Source organism: Triticum aestivum, chromosome 2D (assembly GCF_018294505.1).
Source record: "Triticum aestivum cultivar Chinese Spring chromosome 2D, IWGSC CS RefSeq v2.1, whole genome shotgun sequence".
Classification (NCBI taxonomy): Eukaryota; Viridiplantae; Streptophyta; class Magnoliopsida; order Poales; family Poaceae; genus Triticum; species Triticum aestivum.
Window position 1 is genome coordinate 654,660,192 of NC_057799.1, and position 16,685 is coordinate 654,676,876.

General features: G+C 44.4%; 3 protein-coding genes across 3 annotated transcripts; all 3 read left to right on the forward strand.

Annotated features, from left to right (window-relative positions):
- Nucleotides 1-1,032: 1,032 nt before the first annotated feature.
- On the forward strand, nt 1,033-4,034 carry LOC123055435 (60S ribosomal protein L5, mitochondrial-like). Its single transcript, XM_044479455.1, has one exon. The coding sequence runs from the start codon at nt 1,730-1,732 to the stop codon at nt 2,297-2,299; it is 570 nt and encodes a 189-aa protein (XP_044335390.1). The 5' UTR covers nt 1,033-1,729; the 3' UTR covers nt 2,300-4,034.
- LOC123055434 (cytochrome c oxidase subunit 3) lies at nt 2,877-4,034 on the forward strand. Its single transcript, XM_044479453.1, has one exon. The coding sequence runs from the start codon at nt 3,182-3,184 to the stop codon at nt 4,022-4,024; it is 843 nt and encodes a 280-aa protein (XP_044335388.1). The 5' UTR covers nt 2,877-3,181; the 3' UTR covers nt 4,025-4,034.
- An 8,895-nt stretch (nt 4,035-12,929) lies between these two features.
- LOC123055436 (ATP synthase subunit a-like) lies at nt 12,930-16,333 on the forward strand. Its single transcript, XM_044479456.1, has one exon. The coding sequence runs from the start codon at nt 12,945-12,947 to the stop codon at nt 14,190-14,192; it is 1,248 nt and encodes a 415-aa protein (XP_044335391.1). The 5' UTR covers nt 12,930-12,944; the 3' UTR covers nt 14,193-16,333.
- The last annotated feature ends 352 nt before the right edge of the window (nt 16,334-16,685 follow it).

Sequence of the window (16,685 nt, forward strand, 5' to 3'; positions counted from 1 at the left end):
TTAGTTGCCTCACCCTATTGGTTGTTGGTTTTCTTTCTCCTCTGCGTTCGTGAAAAGCTAGTATGCTCGCGGAAATCGTCTAAAGGAAACTACTCGCTAACTCGCTAACAAGACGGACTTCTTCCTCTGGCTCTGCCAGGCTATGCTGCTCGCCTAAATCGGTATCAATAACTTCTATCGTACTTCGACCTCTCATTGGAATGATAAGTTGGCTACGACGAACTAATAAGTTTCTCTTCTTGTCACCTTCTTTAAGCCTTTCCTTCTGCTTCCATCGAGAAATATATATAGATAAGCTTGGAGAAGCGATTAAGGTGTTTCCACTCTTAGGTTGTTCAATATGCGAAGACCGTGTCAATCACTACACCAGTGATACGAAAAGCAAGCATTCTTCTCCAGCTGACGTACCGACGCCTCACTACTACTTAATTAGTGAAAGATACGTTGGGATGTTTTCAATTCTCCATCAAGAGGCGGGCAACTATCTCTTTTCACACTAGACTTCGGATCGCCTTCCTACTGGTTTTCTTCTCGGTCTCCCCAACTAGGGGAAACCTCAAAGCAAACAACAGAGCAACACCTATCTTTTTTCTTTAAGCACTGAACATCCGGATCCCCTTCCGACTTGCTTTTCCGGGCACTGGTCTTTCTAACAACTGGAACTCGTCTCCCTTTTCCTGATTCGCATCTTCTTCGGCTTTTGCTACGGTCTTTCCTTCAGTCAGTCCTTCCTTCAATATTTTTGCCTGCGGATCTCTCTCTTCAAAACATATATATCTTTCGGCGCCAGTCTTTCCTGCCTTACCTTAACCCCGCTTTCACGTGGCGAATCGGTATGAGGTTTCAGTGATCACTTTACGGTATTCTTTAAGCTTTCTTGGTCACCGGACAGAGTGAGAACTGCTCAGCTTGCTTTCTTTCCCTAGCACACACTTAGTAGATAGTAGGCACAGGTCCGCTAAGAGCTCATCGAACTTGACTTGTAGAGTGAGACCTGTGCTCGATATGGTTCATTTCAGTGCTCTTTCTCTCGGTATCGTTCACCACATGCCTGTGATCGATCTCTCTCAAGCTAGGTTTGGTATCGGTATCGGTGAAGTCCGTCATTGAATTGAAGTGGTAGAGTGGTAAGTGGGCGTACGGTCTATGGATTTCCTATCAGTGGCATTAGTTCCTTTTCATTCTCTAGATAGATGGGCAGAACAAGCTTCTCTTTATATTCTATTCTAGAAAGGATCAATTAGATTCTCATCTCCTATTTGTTTGAGCCATTCATTATAGTGGTGGTGCCGGGAAGGCTGCTTAGCACTCTAGTCCTTTTGAGTAAGGAATTGTAGCATGGGCAGGCAATCTCTTCGATTGATTCCCCTCCAGGAATTACTTGAATTAATTAGCCGGCCCACGGAGTGAAATATCGAACTTAACCTATAAATAACTAGTATCTCAAAAACCAAATAAAAGGCTTTCTTTTAAGCTTGTTAATGGAATTCCACAGGAGTCAAGCGCTAGCAAAGAAGAATTGGAAATCAGTCGCTTCCCTTCTGGACTCAAGTCAGCAGAAGAGTGAACTTCATATTAATAGGTAAATCCTACATCAAGCGTAAAGGAAGTACACTTTTTTTGATTCGGCGCTTAATAACTCGTACTTGACGTTGGTTTCGGTTCGATCAACTATCCTTTTTGAAGCGGATAGTTCACAGTGCTCATTCTCAAAAAAAGCGGAAAAGCCATGATGTTTCCACTCCATTTTCATTACGAAGATGTATTACGTCAGGATCTGTTGCTCAAACTGAATCACGCCAATGTTATGGAAGTTCCTGGATTGTTTGAAATAAGATTAGTACCAAAAGCTGCCTCTGATTTCAGAATCCAATTTGGAAAATTGGCTATGGAGATTTTGTGCGGTCAGAGATTCATACAGACACAAAGGGGCCCCTATTTTCAAGCAGGAAAGTCGTTTCGATCCAATCCATTCTTGGGGTCCGAAAAAGACACTGGATATGTCAGTGACTTTGCACGACAAAGCGTTCTCCGAGGGCATGGAATGTACCATTTTTTGGTCAGAATCTTTACAGTAATGTCTATGTTGGATTCTCCGGTCGAAATACGGGAAAACTCCATCAAATTCTTTATGGAAACGGAGTTTTGCGAATTCTCCCCGGAACTGGAAGATCATTTCGAGATCTTCGAGCATATTCGAGGGTTCAATGTGACTATTGTCACTTCGGCCAATACAAAAGATGAGACTTTACTACTGTGGAGCGGCTTTTTGCTAAAAGATGAGGGGGAAACTAAGTAAGATGCCGGAGAAGCGACGAAATATACGAGATCACAAACGTAGATTGCTCGCGGCTAAATATGAATTGAGACGAAAGCTTTCTAATTTTGTAACCCGATCTTCCGTCTGATATGCGGGACAAACATCGTTATAAGTTGTCCAAGTTGCCAAGAAAGAGTTCAATGGCACGAGTAAGAAACCGAGGTATTTTCACGGGTCGCCCTCGTTCCGCAGTTGAGTTCTTTCGCATTTATCGTATCGTTTTTCGTGGATTAGCATCTCGAGGTTCTTTGATGGGCATAAAGAAATCGTCTTGGTAGCAACCACCAAACCAATAGAACAAAGGTTAGCTCTGCAGCTAGTCCACAAGCAAGGGTTGTAGGTCCATTACCGTCCGGCTCCCGACCGAAACTAACGGAGTCATCCCAACTCTCGGATCGGAGATGCTAACGGGACAGGAATCGAAGTGGGGGACCTCTCTACCGCACCTGTCTCCCCAGACATAGACTACGTAAAGGGTAGTACTCTTGGAAAGAGAGAAGATCACCGCGTGAACAAAATCCAAAGTAACGAATGTCACTCCCGAGGGATCGACCACTATCATACATGAAATTTTGCATAGAATGATTGTTCATGTTCACGCCGGAGTGCTGAGGTTGTTCCCACCATTGAAGTCAGAGTCTGGGTGTGTTTTTCTTACTAATACGGAGAGGGTTCCGAATGATAAAGACCAATCAAAAACTTCTTCGTTTCGTTGGTAGAACCCACGCCAACTCTTTTCTCTAAATAATAGAGAGATCTTTTGATAGTCTCACTTCTATCAATGCAATGAAAGAACTATCCCTTCCTATTTGTTTGTCCTAATGAGACAAAAAAGAGCCTCCTTCTTTACCACTTTAGGGGATGGGGGTGAAGGGGGGTTTACATACAACCGGGGCAAAGTGGTTTATGATTGAATCTCAGAGGCATTCTTATCATTTGGTAGATCCAAGTCCATGGCCTATTTCGGGTTCACTCGGAGCTTTGGCAACCACCGTAGGAGGTGTGATGTACATGCACTCATTTCAAGGGGGTGCAACACTTCTCAGTTTGGGCCTAATATTTATCCTTTATACCATGTTCGTATGGTGGCGGGATGTTCTACGTGAATCCACGTTGGAAGGGCATCATACAAAAGCTGTACAATTAGGACCTCGATATGGTTCTATTCTCTTCATAGTCTCGGAGGTTATGTTCCTTTTTGCTTTTTTTTGGGCTTCTTCTCATTCTTCTTTGGCACCTACGGTAGAGATCGGAGGTATTTGGCCCCCAAAAGGGATTGGGGTTTTAGATCCTTGGGAAATCCCTCTTCTTAATACCCCTATTCTCCCTTCATCCGGAGCTGCCGTAACTTGGGCTCATCATGCTATACTCGCGGGGAAGGAAAAACGAGCAGTTTACGCTTTAGTAGCAACCGTTTCACTGGCTCTAGTATCCACTGGCTTTCAAGGAATGGAATATTACCAAGCACCCTCCACTATTTCGGATAGTATTTATGGTTCTACCTTTTTCTTAGCAACTGGCTTTCATGGTTTTCATGTGATTATAGGTACTCTTTTCTTGATCGTATGTGGTATTCGCCAATATCTTGGTCAGATGACCAAGAAGCATCACGTTGGCTTTGAAGCAGCTGCATGGTACTGGCATTTTGTAGACGTGGTTCGGTTATTCCCATTTGTCTCTATCTATTGGTGGGGAGGTATATGAAAGAAGGGAACGAATAAGTGGATTGAGGAATAAAAGCTCGAAGACAAAGAGAACTTCTCCGGGTACTCAAGATATTGTGTTTGGAGAGGTGTAGATTGTAGATTCCAGCCGAGCCAGATGCAGGAAATAGCGGTCCTAAAATGAGTCTCCCCCATGAGCATTTTTCATCACGATATCTTTTTCTTCCTCATTCTTATTTTGGTTTTCTTTCAGCTGAAACTCTACCTAATGGTTCAGATTCCCCGGGTCCATGGGTCCATGGCCGCTTAGCTTAGACAGCCTTTTAGAGACATGAATGCGGGGTTCGGTTTCCAATTGATTTGTATTCACCGGGACCTCCCTTATTGGATTTTCTCCACTTTTCTAGTTGCTGTGGAAAGAATGTTGAGCAAATGAGTTTAAGGGGTGGTTTTCTGTTTACTTTGAATCAGCCTACGTCGTCTCTCTTCCAGAACCTCACAATCATCAGTGTCTGAAGTTTCATGATGAATATTGGTTTCACATTTTATTGCTTACGTGAGGAAATATCAATATGGAACTTGAATTTTTATTTGAGTTATGATGAGGAGTGAGGTAGATTCGCATTGTTGAAGAAAGCGAAGAAAAGGATGCTGCTATGGGCCCGCTCGGTACGCTGTCATTGTTTAGGGGGGTTCTTAATTCTAGCATGAAAGTCCGAGTTGGAGGAATGATATTGGGCTTGAGAAGTGAGCAAGGAACCTGACATAACATTCCTATGGTTCCTCTGTCCCGGATTATGCCTAATACCAATTTTCAATCTTTTTAGTTCGTGCTTCGTCGGCAGGGGAGACTATAGGCCATGAAAACCCACCCCTGGTATCTCCACCTGTGGATTGAGAGTCAAAAAGTGTGAATTTCGTATGTCCCGCTGGCACACGATTTCGATTACTTTTCTTGTTTCCCGTTTCAGAGATCCGATAATGGAATGCTAAATCGATATCTGGGGTCGAGCCAGGGTACTTATCCTCCCGTCTATAAATCAATGACCAATAAAAGACCAAACCGGTGATAAATCAAGGGGCGGATAGGAGCAGCATCATAGCTAGGAACAGGTGCTGCACCGTAGCTAGTAGGAAGAAGTACAGCATAGCTACATTCCCCATAGGGTTGGCGCCCCTCTTCTCCAATACAAATTGAATCATAGCAAGGGCTAAGCTATCTTAAAACCTACTATCAATCTGTTTATAGAACTCAATACTACTATCCATGAGATCATCATAACAAAAACTAGAATTGCCAAGCGAAATAGGAATAGAAAGAAATCCAGGGTAACTTGTATCATGAGATGGGTCCATTCCAATTGGAATTCCGTATGGCTACAACTCTTTTTAAATGAGTCAAAGTCCAATCTTGTCACTTTCCCATCATCCCTTTCCGCATCGTCCTTCTCTATTGGGGGCTCCCAACACCTCAGCCACACATCTTTTTCGTTCGCTCCCCATTTTATTCTCTAAGGAACCCTCTCCTTAATGAGCATAGATTGATGGAGATGGCTTTTGTACCGGTCAATCTTTATATCCTTTCTGGCATGGTTTTGTAAAAGATCGGCAGGTGATCCGTCCTTTCTCCTCTGCCATGGTTCATGCATTCTTCCTTTTTGGAAAGCGGATAGGGATCGGGTGAATTAGAGAATAGACAGACGTCCGTTGGCATTTCAGCCTTTCTTCTCCTTTCAGGGCCTATCCGAAAGAGAATCCAGTCCCAGTCTTGCACCACTCTCATATCCATCAATCAATTTCATAGATAGTTACTATGGTTGTTTCTTCCTACATTCACTAAAGCAAATGGAGCCTTTCCCTCCTCGAGTCAGCAAGCCAACTCGAGCGTTTTACCCTCGTGTCACTAGCGCAACACGAGCCATTCAAAAAAAAGTCTTGGAACTGAAGAGAAATCCATCTCTATACAAACTCTTTATGTTCTTGATATTGATTGAGTTACGAGAATGAAGAAGCGTAGCACACCTTTTCTCTCAATTCAAGTTTCCATTCAATAAGTGCATCAAGTATTTCGTATAGAAAGAAAAGGAACCACTTCTCTTCTCTTAAGTATATGAAAAATAGCTTTTTGGTCCCTTTCGTCCAGAGGTTAGGACATCGTCTTTTCATGTCGAAGACACGGGTTCGATTCCCGTAAGGGATAGGTACTTATTCCCGGCCGGCGGTATCAAGAACCCGGATAGTCAGTAGGAAACTCCAATCTGCAAGCGGAACAACGAGTTTAGAAGGCACGTTCTTGAAAGAGCAGGCTGACTATGAAACTCATATAAGGCTCGCGATCGGGTGCATTGTTGACTCGGGGGCGGTTCCATAGGCGGCTACTCTAAGACGGATCAAGTTGGGCTATATATTATGGCAAGTTGACCCTACTTTCCAATTTCGTAGATAGAACAGTTCTAGTAGAAGGTTAACCCGGCCTTCCTAAGAGTACTAGGTTAAAGGGGAGACCTCTAAAGCCCAGAAAGAACTATCCTATCCCTTTAGGAATCCAAAAGCGCCGTATCTGTGGATCACTGACGGCTATACCCAATGAGCAAAGTAGAAAGAGCCTAGGAAAATGCATCTTCTCCCTATTCAGTCAGCAGTTGTCCATCGACTAGTCTTACTTACCGCACCGCCCGGCGAAAAGGGATTTCTCAGTGATAGACCCACGAGAGCGTGTGTGCCAGTGACAAAAGAAGTGCGAGACGATCTGGGAAGTGAGGGATGCCCTTCCTGGGTATCACGAGCGGCGAGGCAGGTACGGCTGGAGGAAAAGCAAGGCAACAGGGTGCTAGGTTTAAGCAAGTATTGTCCGTCCGATCATTGGAATCGGCTTAGCCGAAAAAGGCAGATCTGGTTTCACTAGTAGGAAGAACACCCTTCTAAGGTGAAGGTATTCCATTTCTAAGAAGGAAGTTCTATATATTCGAACTAGAGAGAAGCTCTAAAATGGAAATCGAAAAGGAACCCCTTGTCCGTCCAGGTACTCACCCCGCCGGAACTCGCAATCAAACATAGGGTTGGCAAACTAGGAAGGCACAGAAAAGAAGGCAGTTGCGAAGGCGAGCAAGGTATTTTTGAATTTCCTCAAATTGATGAATCAATGAAGTAGTTGAATTGAAGTAAATGTGCCTACGAAAGAAGAGTTTTCGATATGGATATGCGAACAGGAAGAAAGCAAGCATATATTACTATTGCATTGGCAACGAACACCGTCAAACAAAGATAGCTGTTGAGGAGGAAGACCTGGATAGGGAGCCGGTTACGAATAAACCTGGGACTAGGAAACCCCGAACTACGAATGGAAACACTTTTTCAAGCAGGGGTAAACGGATCTGGTTAGGAAGCCGGAGATGGAAGAGAGGGTGTCGTGTCGGATCTTCAATCGGGGCAAACAACGGATGCTCGGGATAAAGCTGGACTTCGATTGGTTTTTGATGGATATGAGCTTTCCCTGAATAAGGATCAAAATATGCTTCCTAAAACAGCATGCGCAATGGTGGGCCGAGTACATAGCATAGCGTATATCAAGTATCCAACGCCTTCCGAATAAGGAATGGAAGCCGACTTAATAAAACTACATCTTGCTGATGTAGGTGTAGACAGGTATTCTAAAAGGAGTGACAATATTGGGTGTAAGGATTCTTCTATGCAAACATTGACCACTCGTATGGTAGCCTCACAACCATCTACAAGGGAGACTTCCACCTCAACCTGAAGTTCACCCACGTGGAGCCTTTACTAGTCGGAGTGGTAAGACTACAACCGATCCTCTTCCCCAATGCCAGCGTTGTATGTACCACCTGCCTTCTACCCTAGCCGGCCCAATACCTTCTCCGCAGGGACCTCAACAGTCCACTACTTCTGCTGCACAGCCTAGTTCTTCTACACCAGCAGCTATTGCTCCTAATGATCCATCATCAATCTGCTTCACCTGTCAACCCGAAGCTGCCATTTCCAGAACGGTTTGTGAAGTCAACTGAAGACAAGCAGATTGCAAAGTTTCTGGATATGATGACAGATATGCAGATTACCACCCCCATCCTTGATGGTGTCTTACAGGTGCCGATGTATACACAGTTCTTTAAGGACCAGCTCGCAAAGAAGCGAAACATTAACGAGCCAGAACTGGTTACTCTTACTAAGGAATGTAGTGCACTCGTTCAAATAAGCTACCTCTCAACTTAGATGAGCCTGCCAGTTTCAGTATTCCATGCTTGATAGGAAGTCAAACTTTCCATGCTTTATGTGGTCTTGGGTCTACTGTGATTCCCTTCACTGTCTACGAGCCACTACCATTGGGTGATGTACGGCCGACTAGCATCACTCTCCACCTTGCTGATCAGGATCCGGCAGACATTTTGGGTGATATCCCTGCGATAGTTGGTAACTTCGCATTTCCAGTTGATTTTGTTGTCTTGGAGATGTAGGATAAGAGCTTTCCTATTATTTTTTTTTGGGGAGACCTTTTCTAGCTACTGCAGGGGCTGTCATCGATGTGAAAGATGCTAAGCTCACGCTTCAATTTGGTGAGGAGAAAGTCTCATTTGACATTAGGTATATCTTCCAACTCACCTTCCTCACTGTCCAGACCATAGTAAGCAATATGAAACGAGTCACTTAAGCCCTAGTAAAAGGCTACTCTTTGAATCCCCTCTTTAAGGCATATAAAATTAGTACTCTTCCTGAGCTAGCTTAAGCATATCTCGAGCGAGTGAGTTTCCCTCCATCAAGTTCTAAGCGATCAAATAAGGTCCTTGCTCTCGAGCCAATGCCAATACCAATAGAGAGGGTCTAAACGAAGGATTCAAAGGAGGTTACCGGTTAAGGGCAAATGCAATCTCTGAGCCAGTTGGAGAAAAAAGGTAATCAAAGAAAGTTTCAGTTGGACTTTCCCTGCCAACCCTACCCAAATTTCATACCCTGCGGTTTTCGTTCCTCTATTGATATTTCGTTCCTCGAATCGAGACTTTCTTTGTCGAGGATCTCTGGTTTAGGGTACTCCATCGAGTTTAAGTTTCTTCTTCTAATGGCTGTGTCCGTCTAAGGTGGCTATTTGAGCGATTTAAGTATCGCGGTTGTCTTGAGCTCTGGATTGATGGACGGAAACCCGGGGCTGGGTTCGATTTCAACTCGGAGATAGCCGGGTCTATAGTAAGAGCCGCTTTGTGAACAGCATCGGATGACATAGCCAGGGTAGCCGCAATAGAGCAATTATGCCTTAAGCCCAAAACTCTTCCTTCTAGGGATCAGATCAACCTAAAGCACCATCAGTTGTGGATGAATCCACAAAGTCTTTCTACTTAGCTCGTCAAGCGAAGTAGCTATCAACGGCTTTAGCATGACAACTAGAACATCAAGCCATGGTAAACTGCCAAAGCTTCTGCTGTAGTGTAGCACCAGGGTTCAGCCTTCTCCTTGCCGAGTTGCATCGCCCGCATCGTGTTCAATTGGAAAGTCTGGCAAAGGCGCTTCCAACTCCTGGTTCAGGGTCTGAGGTTACCAAACAAAGATGAATCCTGCGCAATCAGAGATTAAGCCATAAGATCCCACCCAGAAACTGGAAGAGTCGGGGGCACCTACCGAAGGAGTCTTCCCTCCATCGATTCAATGACAAAATAGCTCTATTGAGAGGGCCTTTGACAACCCTCTTGAATGTGGCTCGCTCCTAGTTTTTCTTCCCCCGCCCGTTCTATCTAGGCTGGTGGCTATACCAGATTTCGTGTCTGATCGAACTTGAAACTAGCCCATTGAGCTTCTTGGATTCCAAACCAGAAAGAAGGATCGCACACAAGAAAATAGAGTTGGAATGAAAGATGGGGTAAAGATGAACTTTATTCTCCTAGCTGCTCTCCATCCAGCAAGTTACTCTCTTTCAAAAGATGACAACTCAAGATTACCAATCAAAACCAACGCTTTTTCTTCTCCTATAGCTTCATCATTACATCTTTCACTAGTTGTTGGATGTGAGTGATGAGATCGATCCATGGAATTTTTACCTCACTCACATACTTTGGAAGATGAAGAAATTCTCTTGAATTTACTTATGGGCTGGCTCTACATGTGGTCAGATGGGTTCCCCTCTTCAGTCATTTGGTACCTCTCCAACGCTTCCTCCTATTCCTATTGATCAGATCAAAGCCAAACCTATCTAGTCTTGCACGTTGTCACCCACCGCTCTTGCCAAAAACAAAGAAATTCTATCTTGGGAACTAAAAAAGAATCGGAATGGGAAGTATTTATTTCTTGATTCTCCGGCTAGCATCCTTACTTCCTTCTTCAATGGAAATTCTATGTTTTGGCTCGGTATAAACAAAAAATGAGAAATTCTCTTATTTGTAGAAAAGTCTTCTTTTGGTTAAATCTGGAGAACCCAGTCGAAACTCTGATTCATGTTTGTGGATTTTAATAGCTCTCCTATCTACCCGGAAATGATCTTCTACCTTTACTGTCTGTGTTCTTTACATATCTTTTGATTGTTTTTCAAATCATTGTGTCGTTACAAATTCAGTGGTTGCACCCTTGTGAGCAAGTTGTTGCCGGATTGGATAGGAGAAGTGAAACAAAGCTACGAAGGATCAAAATTAGCTGAAGAAGTTAAGAAGAGCATTAGTGAAGCGAGAGGAGGACAAGATGGTTGGGAAGAGGAGGAAGGGGTATTAAGGAAAAAAGGGAGGCTTTATGTGGGGACCGCTGGAAATGCAAGAGCCAGGATAGCGCAAGAACTGCATGGGACAGCTACCGGAGGCCATTCAGGTATACTAGCTTCCTATAAGAGAACTAATAGGAACTTTGTCTGGCCAGGAATGGATGCCTCTCTTGAGGACAGACTGTGACGGTAAAGCAACAACATCAACTCGCAATGGCCCTCGTGCCATGAGACATGGATTTTAGTCGACGTAGATTGGATCGAAAGATCGCACTTCCGCTCTTCTCCTATCGGACTAGTCACTTCCCACTCTCCTCAAGTGAACAGTTTAGCCACTATCCTCCCATATACTCTGCTTTTTCATTGCTTATGAACTGGAACTTGTTGGTGCATGGATTTCACGTTTCAGCAGCACTTTGGTTTGTGCATGGTTGTGAAAAGAAGGCTTTCTATACACTTATATGAACTTCATTGGCGAAAGAAAGAGAAGCTTGCCTTGATAAAGCACAGCCTTTCGCACTCCAATAGGCATATATTGTTACAAGGTTATGCCCAAAGGTCTCAAAAACGCCGGTGCTACATATCAACGCGCCATGACTAAGATCTTCGATGAGATAATACATAAGATTGTCGAGTGCTATGTAGATGATCTCGTTGTAAAGGCGGTATCCTATGAAGAACATCTTCAACATCTCAGAATCGTATTCGACCGCCTAAGGCAACATGCACTCAAGTTAAACCCGTTGAAGTGCGCCTTCATGGTCTCGTCAGGCAAATTCCTAGGGTTTGTCATTCGACATCGGGGAATAGAAATCGACCCGAGTAAAATCAAGGCCATACTCGAAATGCCTCCTCCTCAAAACCTTAAGGAGCTGCGTTCGCTTCAAGGGCGCCTGGCATACATCAGGCGATTCATAGCCAATTTTGCAGGAAGAATCCAACCTTTTACAAGAAAAACCAAAAAAGACATTCCATTCTTTTGGGATGAAAACTGCCAACAAGCCCTAGATGGCATCAAAAGCTATCTCCTCAATCCGCCAGTCCTGGCTGCGCCGATACCAGGGAAGGAGCTTATACTCTACACCACGGCCTTGGATGAATCTCTTGGGGCTCTATTGGAACAAGAAAATGAAAACGGGAAAGAGAATGCCCTCTATTACCTCAGTCGTGTGCTCGTAGGAGCTGAACATGCGTACTCTCCTATCGAAAAACATTGCCTTGCACTGGTGTTCGCTGTCAAGAAGCTACGGCACTACATGATAGCACATCGGGTCACCCTCATCTCCAAAGTTCACCCACTTAAATATCTCATGACAAGACCAATGCTTACAGGAAGATTGGCAAGATGGGGCCATCATCCTTACTGAGTTCGACATTGTGTATGCGCCGCAGAAGGCCATTAGAGGGCAAGCGATGGCGGATTTCCTAGCAGCACATCATACATATTTCTACAGTAAATAAAATATTTCCATGGATGGGATTGCACGTAGTCCATTCCACCTTTATCTATCTAGGTTATCCTTCTTTCTTAACAAAGCAGAATGTGATGATCGATCCCTCTATTATGGGATTTATGTTTATACCAAAGCCTCTACTTTAGATATTTACGCTGATGAAGGAAAGCCTTGTTAAAGACTACGACTTTGGACTTCCTTTTTCGTACTCTTCTTTCATCCTCCTTACCAGAACGCTTTTCCTGGTTCAGAAGAATAAGATACTTAAATTGTGGCTTACATATGGAAAATGCCTTCGTCTTGAAGCTACCAATGCACATCACGGTGAAATCATTGTCAATTAATTGTTAGATTCCCCATATCACCCATAGCCACCCAAATCTTTTTTTTGCCTCAAACTCTGCTGCCCTATCACTCCTCGATAAGTGTACTTACTCAGGTTGTGCACTTGGCTGAGCGAGATCTTCCCCTTTGGCATGAGAACCGCCTACCTACGCTAACGTAACTAATGCAGATGGCGGAAGTTAGTAGTTCTCCTATGCCAACATGAACACAAACGAAATCGTCGAATTTCGTATAGAAAGAAAAGGAACCACTTCTATTCTCTTTTCTTAAGTATAAGAGGGATAAGTACTTATTCCTGGCCGGCGGTATCATTGCTGCTCCCCGCCTAATGCGGATCATTGTGCAATGCTTATGTGAAATCTCAATCCAAAACTTCTTCGTTTCGTTGGAAAAACCAACGCCGACGTCAAGATCAGTCTCCTTTCCTTTCAAAAGTGAGCGAGCAGAGCTGAAAAAGATGGAGTTACCTGGAGATGAACAAATTCGATTTAATAACACAAACAGTACAAAGCGTCTCTCACGTCCATTCTTTTATTTTTGATTTTTCCCAACCTGCGTTGGATCCGCAGCTTGTGAACCGGCTTTTGGAAGGGGTGGAGGCACCTACCTCGAAAGACAGGGACCTCCTTTTAAAAATGTATGGAATTGCGCCCGGAAATACACAGGCTTTGCTTTTTGAAATCACAAAAATGGTAGAATCATACATGCGGCAGGCAAATTTGGTTTTGCCACCTGCATACGATGTTACCTGGTTTTGTAACCAGTTTCTGGGCGTGGATTCTTTTAAGGATCTAAAGGATACTTTCGTAGATTTACATTTCAAGGGGCGCGAAAGCTTAACTTGGAACACGGGCTTTGTTAATTTTTATAACGAAATATGGAGGGCCGAAGACTCCCCGCCGGGTAGCGCTGTAAGTGCTCCGAATCAGCTTTTTTTGGAAAACCCATTGGATCAATTTGCCATTTACCCAATAATTGATCTTCATGTGGGCAACTTTTATTTTACATTTACAAATGCAGTCTTGTATATGCTGCTCACTGTCGTTTTGGTCGTTTTTCTGTTTTTTGTTGTTACGAAAAAGGGAGGTGGAAAGTCAGTGCCAAATGCATGGCAATCCTTGGTCGAGCTTATTTATGATTTCGTGCTGAACCTGGTAAACGAACAAATAGGTGGTCTTTCCGGAAATGTGAAACAAAAGTTTTTCCCTCGCATCTCGGTCACTTTTACTTTTTCGTTATTTCGTAATCCCCAGGGTATGATACCCTTTAGCTTCACAGTGACAAGTCATTTTCTCATTACTTTGGCTCTTTCATTTTCCATTTTTATAGGCATTACGATCGTTGGATTTCAAAGACATGGGCTTCATTTTTTTAGCTTCTTATTACCTGCGGGAGTCCCACTGCCGTTAGCACCTTTCTTAGTACTCCTTGAGCTAATCTCTTATTGTTTTCGTGCATTAAGCTTAGGAATACGTTTATTTGCTAATATGATGGCCGGTCATAGTTTAGTAAAGATTTTAAGTGGGTTTGCTTGGACTATGCTATTTCTGAATAATATTTTCTATTTCATAGGAGATCTTGGTCCCTTATTTATAGTTCTAGCATTAACCGGTCTGGAATTAGGTGTAGCTATATCACAAGCTCATGTTTCTACGATCTCAATTTGTATTTACTTGAATGATGCTACAAATCTCCATCAAAATGAGTCATTTCATAATTGAATAAAAACGAGGAGCCGAAGATTCTAGGGGGCTACAGCTGCGCTTTTGCAGCACTGAACATGGTTCCGGGTACTCAAGATATTGCGTTTGTGTTTGGAGAGGTGTAGATTGTAGATTCCAGCCGAGAAGACCAGGAAAAGATAAGGATAAAGAATGTCATATATCTCAGGAGCTAGATCACTTCCCGATGAACAAGTAAGAATTGCCTCAACAAAAATGGATGGAATTGGACCGAAAAAAGCCATTCAGCTTCGTTATCGATTAGGTATCAGTGGGAACATCAAGATGAATGAGTTAACTAAGTATCAGATCGACCAAATTGAACAAATGATAGCTCAAGATCATGTTGTTCATTGGGAATTGAAGAGGGGAGAACGAGCAGACATCGAACGATTAATTTCTATTTCTCGTTATCGTGGAATTCGTCATCAAGATGGATCGCCCTTACGCGGTCAACGAACTCATACTAATGCAAGGACTGCTCGCAAGCAAATTCGGAAATGAAAGAAGGCTACCGAAAGAACAAGCAACGGATTTCGCGCTCATCCCTTGCTAAAGCGCATACGTTTTCTTGCTCCTTGGTACTTGTCTGATCAATCACACTGTTCATTAGTTCACTTGATTTTTCGTTCGATGTCTTGAACCGCTTACTAATCACGTATACGTATAGTAGGCCCCCTTCGCCACTCCACGTCTGGCCCGTCTTGGTCTCGCTCACTTCGCCCGCCTATCGTATCGGCTCGGCTTCGTCCGTCAAGCGACAGCTTCTGCCTCTGACGGCTTCACTATCGCTCATGACTGGTAGTACTCTATGTAGTAGTCGGCCTTTGTTAAGCTTCGCCAGAAGCGACTAGTCGCTTCCCGAATGCCTCTTTCTTGTACTAATTAATGTGTATGGTCTAGTCTTTCCAATGCCTCCTTCCTTGCCGCCAACGCACGCTAGATGGAGAGTAAGCAAGCTACCTTGCTTGCATTGCATTCGTTAAACGGTAGCTTCCGCGCCCTTCCTGCCTGCTTCAATTGATGTGAATGATCGTGTCTTCGACATCAATTTCAGTCTGATTAGATATGTCATTGAAACAAATCTGTTTTGTCTCTGTTTTCTTTTCGGATGATGAGGATGAGCCAGCCGATCCTAACATAATTTTGGAGGAGCCGGACGACGAAGCCTCAAAATCAGATAAAGATGTCTCCGACGCGACCGGACTTCCACTAGATTTTTATAGGGGTCAGGAGGGAAAAGATATGCTGTTTTCTATCAGTCCCAAGCGGATACTCCCCAGCTTCCACGGTCCGCTTACCGAGGAAGAGATGCGGGAGGACCCAGGGCCAGAGCAAGTTGGGTTGGGGTATAGAGCCGTAAGCGCGGTGGGGGTGACAGAGGATGTGCTCGTACGGTTCATAGTTGGGTATGATATTCTCGTGGATTGTTGGGAACGTCCTCTATATTCGAAATATGCCTTTCTAGGAGCATTACGATCTGCAGCTCAAATGGTCCCTTATGAAGTCTCTATTGGTCTTATTCTTATTGTGCGCCTTGTGAGCACGTTTGGATCCGCGAAGGCAATCGCTCGGATCTTCCCCTAACCCAACCCGGGAACGGACCGGAGGGAACCGCAGCATGAGGAATGTCCGCGTCTCGTCGCAAGGCTCATTTTGAGTTTTGGGTCATAGGGCGGGCAGTGCAGTCCGGGGCACAAGGGTCCTGGTACTACCCAGGTGCGAAGAACCCCGGAGGCGACTGCAATGAGCAAAAATGTCACTCACCGGCCTAAACGACGAGCAAACACTCGAACGTGAGAGCAAGGGATCACCCAACGAATGGACGAGCTCCAAGGAGGGAGGAGAGAGGGAGGCAAGAACCATGCTTTCAGAGAAGTGGCGGTCCGAATCCACTCTGACAAAATAAAATAACAGACTAAGCCGTGCCGTAAGGGGGGCATTCTCCACACGGGACGGGGCCAAGGCCTTCATGTATGGGTGACAGATCGGCCATAGGAGTACTCCGGGATATACACCAGGGCAACTAATGTCGAGCATACGATGATGCCGCCCGTTTTCATTTCGTGAAAGTCCCCGGCAGAGGAAAGGGCTGTAGGTGATGGCGCGTTCTGCTTCTTAGGGCGATGAAATCGTTCCTATGGGATCGTGCGTGGCAGCTGGTATAGATGATGATGAAAGGCGGGCCGCTTGAACCGGGACCTATTCTCATAATAGGCAGCAAGCAAAGCTAAATAGGAAAGGGGGCGACTGATGACTGCCTTTTTCGTCAGAAATCAAAAAGGGTGGAATGTGGAGCTAATATGGCTGGCTACAAGTATAGCCAAAGAAAGATGAGACGAGACGGACTGTCAGAGGACGCAGCGGGACTACCAGGGGAAAGCCCGCCCCCGCTAGCTAACATAGATATCTATTCTCGGTGCGCATATTCGAGATTTAGAATCTCTTTCCGACCAGGCCAGGCCGAATCGGGCCACCACTTGGGATGGGAAT